Genomic DNA, 10,650 nt, shown 5'->3' with positions numbered 1-10,650 from the left:
GCAATGGATCCGATGAATTGAGCGACTGAGCGTCACCCTTTTATCATTGTAACATAGGTCATGTTGCGGAAATTTCTGCAACACGATTCATGTTGCAAATTTTTTTGCAAGATTTCTTTTTTGCAACAGAAGTCTTGTTGCAATTTAGTTTTTGCGCAACAGAGGTCTTGTTTCATTATTTTTACAACAAAGGTCTTGTTGCAATTTAATTTTTTTGCAATTAAAGTCTCGCTTTAAATTTATTTTTTCTGAAACAGAAGTCTTGTTGCAGTGCAGTTTTTACCGCAACAGAGACCTTGTTGCGGAAACTCATCGTAGTGGACATTGAGCAGCGAGCAGCCAGCAATGGCCACGTTGACCGAAAGAAAGAAAAAAGACCGCTCCCTTGGGACATGTGTTGTACGGATGAGTTGGCGAATGCTCGCGTGCGATCCCCCGGTAGAAGCCAAGCGTTTTCCTAAAAAAAAGCTGAACTATAGAAGCACGTTGCAACACTAACCTATCGATTTTGCTGAAGCCACATCTGTAAAGACACACAAGATACGCCGTTGAAAAAAGCAGCTATTCTGTGTCGTACATGGCAGCAGTGCATGAAGTAATGTGTGCGGCAGTAAAAATCAAACACACATGGATAAACATCAGCTAATATCCCACGAGGACCACGCACGTGCAAGGGATGGACGTGGAGACTAGGACCACGCACGTGCAAGGGATGGACGTGGAGACTATGTATCGCGGGAGAAAACGGATCAGGGATCCAACGGCACAACGGACGGCGGACGCGCGCTAAAAATCAGCCGGGTGAAACTAATCGTTTCCCTTTGGTAAACCAGCTGATACAATTTTTTTAGATTTTGGCCCACGGTGAAATCAGATTTTGAAAAGCACGTCCTGAGCTGCTTCTGCTTTTGTTTCAAATTTTAACAGTAGATTTGTAAAATTGAATTCTACTGGATTCGCCCTTTAATTCAGACATCGGAATCCATCGAGAAAAGTTGAACCAAACAGGGCCATAAGCTCGTGATGCACGTACGTGTAGTGACACAACTTCTCATGAACACCATGCATGCAAGCCACAAGTAGCACACCGAGACTTGTAGCCTATCTATCAATCCCACCTAAAATGACGACGCCATACAGATACATCTAGCTAGCTGACCTGCAGATCGACGGTCCGTTCTGGCACGACGTGAAACAGTGAGAGAACGGGTTTTTAGTTTTTACGTGCGAAAAATCTGCAGGAGAACGGACGGACTAGTAGTGCATGAGCTCCTCGTAGAACACCTCCCTGAACCTGGCCAGGCTCTCGGGCTCCATGGCCACCACGACGTCGAGCCGGCCGTCGTCGTCGGGGCCAGGCACGAGGTACACGAGGCCGCCGAACTGGAGGCAGGCCCTGCCCATGAACGCCGGCCGCCCCCAGCCGAAGTCCGCGCCGTAGATCGGCAGCCCCTGCCAGCTTATCACCCACAGGTCGCTCTCCGGCATGACCCACTCCCCCTTGCGCAGCCCCGACGCGTCCGCCGCCTGCAGCTCCAGGTGGTCCAGCAGCGACCGCACGTACTCGTCGTCCAGCCGGGCGGTCGCGCCGGTGACCTTCTCCGCGACGGCGTCCAGCGGCCCGGAGGCGACGTCGCCGACCTTGGTCGCCGCCGACGCGCGGAAGATGGCGTTGCCGAAGTAGCCACATGGGAGCGGCGGGTGGACGCGGGTGCGCGCGTCCGCCGTCATGTACAGCTGGGTGTCCTCCGTCGCCGCGAGCCCGCGCGCCTTGCACGCGCACCGCCACACGTGGGCCACCACGACCTTGAACGTGGAGAGCCTCTTTCCCTGACCGGCGCCGTCCTTGAGCGCGTCGATCTGGTTCTTGGACATGGGGAGGATGGCGGAGCCGAACGGGGCTCGGGGCTTCGACTCGCCGCCGCCGCGCCGGGAGTACTCGGCGTGGTCGAAGAGCACGGAGGGAGGGGAGCGCGCGCGGAGGAGCGTGCGGTCGAGGCAGGGGCTCGCGCCGGGCACGCCAACGTCGCCCCTCGTGATGGCAGCCCACGCGTTCACGAAATCGAGCGCCGCGAGGCCGTCCGCCGCCGTGTGGTGGATGGCCACGCCCAGGCACACCCCGCCGCACTTGAAGAATGTCACCTGAAACATAGCCAAGATGCCGGCGAGGCCGCTGGCATCGGCCGAGGGGACAAGCGTCCGCCGCAGCTCCTCGGACGGGGCGAAGTCGCCGAGGACGTCGAGCGTGGAGTCCACCCGCGCAGTGACGAAGAGGACCCCTTCACCGCTGCAGCTGATCTCCGGGCGGCCGGCGTCATCCTGCGCGAGCCGGCCGGCAAGTGGATAGAATGGGACGAGCGCCCTGGACAGCGTGGCTTTGAGGACGTCCGGCGAGAAAGAGGCATGGCCGGAGCTTGGCCGGTAGATGTAGACGGTGGGCGTGTGGCCCCTGGCCACCAGCAGGTCGAGGTTGGAAAGCCACACCGCTTGTTTCGGCGTCGCCTCGCTGGGCGTCACCATGCAAGACTCGAGGATCTCCACTGCCATTTTCTCTCTGAGTGAGGACTGAGGACTCAGCTGCTAGAGCCGGAGATGTCGCTAAATGTTAGGGTGTGTTTGGTTTCAGTAATGTACTCGAATGTCATAGGTTGGACCCGTTCCTGGGCCTGGTTCTTGTGTTTGGTACATACACAGAACGGTGACCAACTTGTTCCCACAGACCGAATATTCGGCCCAGATGCGGAACAAGGTGAGACCTCGAAATCGAGCGGACCGCGCGGAACCGTCTCCCTCCTCGTCTCACTCTCGCCCGGCAAACCTTCTCCCTCACGGCCGTCTCTCCTCTCTCATCTCTCCCTCAGGTCGGCGACTCTCCTATCTCGTCTCTCCCTCAGGCCGGCGACTCTCCTCTCTCGTCTCTCCCTCACGCCGGCGACTTTGGGCCGTCAACCCCCTCGTCCCTGCTGGCGGCGGCGGCGCCACACCACAGATCTGGCCGAGGGTTGGTGCGTCGAAGCGGCGGTCGCGTCGGAGCAGCAGGCAAGCAGAGGATTGGCGCCGTATTCATCTCTGCATGCCTCGTCGTCGTTTCCTACAGCAGGCACATCCTTCCTTGCTGGAGGGTTGCCACGGGCAAGTGCAGCGACGATGCGGTCTCCCTGTTGGAATTGGCAGGAGCCACTCCCAATTCTTCCTCTAATCTGATGCGGTCTTCCTCTAAAATTCTGAATTTAGTGATTAGAGTTAACTAGTTATTCTTTTGACTGTAGGTATGCTCACATGCAAAAGAGATAATTGTATATTTACCAGACTAAGCAGTGTATGTTTCATCTGCAAATCATTGTAAATGCTCAAGAAAATTTGGATTGCAATGAACTTTTGAGATATGGGCTACTCTATTATATCTGTGAGTGAATGTATAAATTATTTGTCCTACAAATACAATTGAAATGCCATATAATTTGTTATTGCAAATATAAAACTATAATGTCACCGCTTCGTTCCATCTCGCCAACCAAACACAGAACTGTCACCGTTCCATTCCACCTATCTTCCTCAACTAAACACAAGAACGGAACCGACCCATTCCAATGAAATGGAACCATTCCATTCCATTCCACTTCGTTCCTCAACCAAACACACCCTTAGTGCTTGATTCTCTGCTGAGCTGCGAGTTCATTTCAAGCATGGGAAGATACCAAATTCATGTTTAAAAGTTAGGTGTGGAATATGCGCTGAATTCTTTTCCCATTGATCACCTTTTTTCTACCAAATAGCAACATTTTTTATAAGGGAATCTCCAACACCGACTCTCGAACTGTCCATCCGGACCACGCGGTCCAAACGTGTTTTGTCATCCAACACAGGCCTGCATCGGTCCGTCGATTGATCCAGACGCATGTTTCCTACAAACCGGAGACAAACTGGGGGCTTTTTGCGGGCATCTGGACCGCTGTCACGCCCGCGTTTGACTAACTTGGGCGACTCAGAAACCCTCTTCCTTGCGCATATTCCTGCCCAAACACAACTGCCCGCATTCATGCTGCTCTAGAGCGGCCCGTCCGCATTGATGCCCGCCTAGAACGGACGTGACCTCTCGCTGGCACTGGCATTGAAGCGCTCGCCGGCCGAGGGCGCCACCCGCGCCACGTCTCCGGTGTCCGTGCCTGTTCAATGCGGGAGAGACGTTTACTGGACAGGATGAGATGGATATTTACCACGCCCGTTCAATGCCCATCCATTCGTCTGCCGCCATTAAACAGGCTCGTGGCCGAGGAACCAACTCTGGCGCCCGCGCATTGACACACCCAGACGATTGGCCTGAACGGAATCCGCTATTTAAAGGCAGACACACCAAGCTCACAATGCACCACAACACATCCACTACACATCTTTCTCCCATGCACCACATCCGCCATGACCGCGAGCGGAACGCTTTGTGGGAGAGCCTCTCGACCCAGCAGAAGCACGAGGTGGCCGCCCTTGCTGCCGGCTGGTAGATTTGTCGTACCAGGCGGATCCGGCCTACTCACCCGAGGTCTTCAACAATGACCCCATGATGGAGGCTGGCTCCAACCATGACTCCACATTAGAGCCCACGCCGGTGCATGCAGGCTTGACAATGAAGCAGGCGCATGCGCACTTCAACTACGCCATGCCCGAGGAGCAGCCGGCGCGCGCCGGTACATGCCGGCTTGATGATGGAACAGGCACATGCACACTTCAACTACTCCATGCCCGAGGAGCAATTGGCGCTCGCGCCTATGTCGGATTTTCGGTAGACGCAGGAGGAACAACGCTACAACATGTTCCTCCTCGAGTAGCACCAAGTTGGTGGAGGGGCAGATCAACAGCGAGCATGCGAGCAAGAAGGCCGTGGCGGCCATGGTCGCTATGAACCCCAACTTTGTAGCGAAGCAGCAGGCTCTCTACGAGGCCACCCACGTTCACTAGTGCAGAACCGGGCAATAGCACCGGTTCATAAGGCCCTTTAGTGCCGGTTCGGTAACCGGCACTAAAGTGTGGGCACTAAAGCCCCCCTTCCCCCTTTAGTACCGGTTCAGCACGAACCGGTGCTAAAGGGCAACCACGTGGCACGAGCCAGCTCCGGGGGCAGGGAGCCCTTTAGTACCGGTTGGTGACACCAACCGGTATTAAAAGGTTGGGGGTTTTTGGGTTTATGATTTCTTTTTCATTTAATTTTGTGTTTTCCATTTAATTCTTTTTCGTTTGCTGGTATTTTACGATACTACATATTGTACACATTATGCATATATATAAATAGAATTTCTAGTAAAACCGATCATATATATATATATACAATTAGCTAGCTATATACAATTCCTCCTAATTGGTGCCTTCGGAGCCAGTGGCATTAGCCTAATTGGTGCCTTCGAAGCACGATAACAATTGGAAGTGGTTCATGGGGGCGGTAGCGGGTAAAAGTATTCTCTTTTGGGATCTATGACCTGGTCGAGCAAAAATCCCGCTATTTCCTCTTAAATTGCTTCTATGCGGTCCTCTGGTAGGAGCTTCCCGCACCTCTTTGAACTGTTAAGAAGGAGATCAATATGCATGTGTATTAGTTGTGTGACCAGATATCGATAATGGTGTAAAAATTGTGAATAGTGTTCTGACAAACGTACCCACTCCTGTCTTTGAGATCTGCTCCTTTCGGACGCCATCATGCGAATGTTCTCGCTGCACACAGATTATTCCTCGGCGCCTGCTTCATGGCCTTTATGAGAATGGAATTTGATCAGATAATAATTAATCAAGCATGATAATTAAAGAGATGGCAGCTAGCTAGTACTACTTAATTACTTACCATGGGTCGATACCATTTCAGATTTTGTTTCCATGGGCCTAGAGTGGCCCTGATGAACTTTGCCCAAGCCCTGCCCGCCGATAAAAAAATGAATAAATGGGTTATTAAATAGTTGTTATCAGGAAATGACGAACTAATTAAATAGGCCGAGATATAGTTAATAATGATTGAAATTACCTGTTGACTATCCCCTTCACGATGGTGTAGTCAGTTGGTTTCTTAAGTAGTGAGTCTAGTACTTCAACTGTTCCTTCATCAACTTTAATGATTAACAAGATCCAGTGAAATCTGCATGCACACACGTTTGCATGTCTTAATTAAGCGGGCATATGTAAGCAAAAACATGTAGCTAGCTAGTAGGCAAAAACAGAATTTGTAGTACAAGACAGTGTGACTCACTCGAAGTTGTAAGGAAGTAGTATATCTTCATTGTATTTGAGGCGCTTGAAGAACTCCAGCATGCTTTCCTCTACACTTTTTTCGTAATATGGATCTAATTTCCATGTGTATTCATTAATGGTATTTGGGTCAACGAACCCAATGCCATAGCGTCCACCTTTTTTCATTTCATAAATCTTCATCCTGCATAATACCACAGAAAAGAATATAGTGGGGATAATTACAGGTAATGATTGATCAAAATGATCACTACAGCTAGTTTGAGACTTAAATTACAGATAGAAATCACTTACAGACAATAGCAACTGACGATAGATTTGTCGAGTGCGTCTTGATTGTATAACTGAAATAGTTCTGAATTCTCAACGGACACAACTTTCTCATGGTAGTAATGATCCTTCTTGACATTCACCATGAGGGACTCTCGATTGAAAAACTTGGTAATGTCCATGTACCATTGATGCAATTCATACATTCTCGTTGGGAGCTTATTGACCTCGTCTGGCTCGACCAAAGGTTGGCCCCGGAGATATTTCTGTTTTATTTCCTCCTCTCTAGTCGGAGACATGGGCTCGATATCCAGGAGTTGTCCAACAGTGATCATGAGGCTTTTAGCCTGCTCAATATGCTCCTCGGTTATTACCACATCGTCCAGCCCGAGAACATTAATGGTTTGCCCACAATAATATTAGGCGCGCGTACTCTCATGTGTTGTTGGCACAACAAGCGGGGCGACTGATTGCGCCGCCTGTTCTCCCAGCTGGGGAACGGTTTTACCGCATGTTTTGCCAGCTGATTTGCTCGAGCTCGAGCTCGCCTCTTTCTGTAGACATGCTCGATTTAACTTCCTGAGGTGGCGCTCATAGTCTGTGTCAACAGGCTTGGGAGCTGGTGCTCTAGCCATACGAATGAAGTGGTCAATCTTTTCCTCAGGCACTTTCTCCCTTGGCGGCAGTGGCGGTTTTGGTGCAAAATGGGCTTCCACCTCGGCCTTCGATATGGCTGCGTTTTCCTCCTCGGACTTGTCGTAAGGCCTCTGCGGAAGAGGCGCGAGGCTGCTTGGACCATATTGAAATCGCTTGCCTCCGCCTGTACCTCCAGTACTACCTCGACTTGTACCGCTACGCACCATAGCTGAGGCGTCTCTCTTCCATGATTGCTGAGGCGGCGAAGACGGCTGACGTGGCTGAGTTGGAGGAGGAGGAGTGGCCTGAAGCTGTGCCGGACTTGGAGGAGGAGTGGCATGATGCTTTGCCGGACTTGGAGGAGGAGGAGTGGCCTAAAGCTGTGCCGGACTTGAAGGAGGAGTGCACTGACGCGTTGGTGGACTTGGAGGAGCGGGAGTCTGCTGACTCGGTGGCGGACTTCGACGAGGAGTCGGATGACGCGGTGTCGGTGGCCTTCGAAAGATGATGCAATCCTTTCTCCATAGGATGATACGATGGTTGGCCTCTCCCAGTGTGTGCTCCTCGTCACCTCCAGGAATGTCAAGCTCTAGCCCCAAATATTGGTCCACCACCTCATCAACCAAGACACGAGCATAGCCCGCTGGAATCGGGTTGCAATGGAAGGTTGCCTCGGGGGGATTTGTAAAAGCAAGGCCGTCCGCCACCTTCATGGATATGTTCTTCATTTTGAAGTGTAGCTCGCAGTTAGTGTTCTCCATGATGTCATCCACTGGGTAGCTATCCAGCAATGCGTCGCCCAGGGCAGAACCCACGCTGCTTCTCAGCATGGATGGGACGGTGCTATCCAATGCTGGATCATCCGCTAGCAGCTGCAGCTGCTGAGACCCCCTTTGCTGGCTAAGTGAGTTGATCTGCTCCTGCTGCCGCTGGAATTTGACTGACAAGTCCGCGTGCACTGGTTCTAGGCCTTGAAGGCATTCATAGTCCAGCTTCCTCTGCTCCTCCTCCATCTTCCTCTTCTTCTCCTCCGCAAGCTTCTTTCTCGCACGGGTTCTGTAGTCGGCGTTCCAGTCCGAAAACCCCTCATACCACGGAATAGCGCCCATGCCTCGTGTTCTTCCCGGGTGTTCAGGATTTCCCAGGGCACGTGTAAGCTCGTCGTTCTCTTTGTTGGGCTGGAACACCCCCGATCGAGCCTCTTCTATTGCAACAAGTAGCTTATCTTCGGCTCCGTCCAGACATGCCTTCTTCGAAACTTTGCCTGTCTTCGGGTCCAACTGCCCCCATGCGCATAGAACCAAGTCCTGCACCTGGGGGGCCAGCTCAATGTTTCTGGAGTGACACCTGCATCATCCATCTCTTTCTTAGACGTATCCCACTTAGGCATTCCCACCGCATAGCCACCTGGCCCCAGCTTATGGAACTTATCCTTTTTTGCGGCATTGGCCTTGTTTATTCTCGACGGTTTCTTAGATAATTCTGAATCCTTGAATTTCATGAAATCGTCCCAATGAGCACTTTGCTTCTCTAGTGTTACCTCGAATACTAGAGCCTTCCTTCCTCCCTTGACGTACTTGGCCCATTCACGATTCTTGTGGTTGTTGAATGTAACCGCCATCTTCCTGAGAGCATCGTCCTTGACTTTCTCCACATCTGCATCTGTGAAATGATCTGGTAGGGTGAAATGTTCCATGAGCGTTTCCCAAAGCAGAAGTTTTTGTCTGTCGTCGACAAAAGTAACTCCTGGATGTGGCTTTGCTGGCTCTCTCCATTCTTGAAGGGAGATCGGGAGTTGGTCCTTCACAAGAACTCTGCACTGACGAATGAACTTGTCCGCAATCTTCTTAGGCGCTAATGGTTCGCCATTAGGTTTGATGGCCTCGATATTGTACTTTACGCCCTCCTTCAACTTTTTGTTCGGGCCTCGTTTCCTGTTGCTTGATGATTTTCTCGATCCGGATGGCTGAAAGAAGAAAGATCGATTCATTAATATATCTTCAAGTCATTTAAAACATGTGATGATCACCAGATGCATGCTTATATAAATATATATACCTCACCGGTCTTTGTTGTTTCAAGATCAACATTTTCTTCGTCATGTTCATAGTTCATGACTTCATCAATTCGGTCGTCGCAATCGAATATCATATCACCCTCCCCGGTGTTGTTTAGATATTCGGAGCCGTCATAATCTTCTTCATTCTGATCATCATCTGGCCCGCAAGGATTGCGTATGATATTGAACAGGGCCTCTTCTCCCTCTCTGCCGGTATTGTCCGCCATAGGTTTTATTTAACTAATCCAAAATAAATATATTCAAATTACAATGCATGGATGCAATCAATTAATAAGGAAAAACTGAATCAATCATAGTACATAATAAGCATCATCGAATATAATCTCAAATACATCGTCTCGAATAATAGATATAATCTCAAATACATTGTCTCGAATAATATATATAATCTCGAATAAATCATCTCGAATATTATATATCGAATACATCACTAGCTAGCTAGCTAATAAAGATCGAATACTAGAGAGTAATCTAGGCGGTGGACAACCAAAGTGAAGGAACCATTACTGGATCATAGCTCGGGTGATCTCCCCAAAAAACCTGCCAGGTATTGGAGAACCTGACGTCCATAGCAGCCATGTAGCGATGGACGTGCTCGTCCTCCTCCCTGACACGACGACGTACCACCTCCGGCGGGGCCGGCTCCCTCCGCACCAAAAGTGTCCCACGCGAACGCCATCAAAGGAGATGAGGGTTGACGACGGGACCCGGGGCCGGGTTCCTCAGCAAGCGCCGTGCCCCTGAAGGTAGCACCTCCCAGTGCCAGCCGGCAGAGCCCAGTCCCGGACATGGGTCCTCTGAAGCAGGACGTCGTCGCGAACGGGTCGACGGCGAGGATGCGGGCCGGGCATCGTCGACAACAAATACTATATGCCGCAAAAGTAAAGTAACATTTTTTAAATGATGGATTGTGATTTCATATATGCAAATTCTAAATTTTATAACTAAAACTAACATTTCTAATATTTCTATAACTAAAACTAACATTTCTAATATCTCTATAACTAAAAAACATTTCTATATAACTAACATTTTTATATAACTAACATTTCTAGTATAACTAACATTTCTATATAACTAACATTTCTATATAACTAACATTTCTAATATTTCTATATAATTAACATTTCTATATAACTAACATTTCTAATATTTCTATAACTAAAAAACATTTCTATATAACTAACATTTCTAATAATTCTATAACTAAAAAAATAGAAAGATTGCTAACATTTCTATAACAATGTGTGTGTGTGTGTGGTACATGGCGGCCGGGGCAGGAGCTCACCGGCGAGGCGCGACGACGGGGGGCGGCGACAGGGACGGAGATGGAGACGGCGACGGGGTGGCGACAACGGGGACGGGGACGGGCCGGGCGGGGACGACGGGAGGACGGGGCGGGGCGCGGAGCGGCGACGGGGACGGGGACGGCGACGGCG

At 50.4% G+C, this 10,650-nt stretch overlaps 1 protein-coding gene across 1 annotated transcript; it reads right to left on the bottom strand.

Moving 5' to 3' along the window:
* Positions 1-994: 994 nt before the first annotated feature.
* LOC125521897 (putrescine hydroxycinnamoyltransferase 1-like) lies at positions 995-2,654 on the bottom strand. Its single transcript, XM_048686958.1, has one exon. It carries the CDS (start codon positions 2,545-2,547, stop codon positions 1,255-1,257), a length of 1,293 nt encoding a protein of 430 aa, XP_048542915.1. The 5' UTR covers positions 2,548-2,654; the 3' UTR covers positions 995-1,254.
* Between the last annotated feature and the right edge of the window lie 7,996 nt (positions 2,655-10,650).

The sequence above is a fragment of the Triticum urartu genome, chromosome 7 (assembly GCF_003073215.2).
Source record: "Triticum urartu cultivar G1812 chromosome 7, Tu2.1, whole genome shotgun sequence".
In the NCBI taxonomy this organism is placed as follows: Eukaryota; Viridiplantae; Streptophyta; class Magnoliopsida; order Poales; family Poaceae; genus Triticum; species Triticum urartu.
This window is presented reverse-complemented; position numbering and strand designations above follow the sequence as displayed.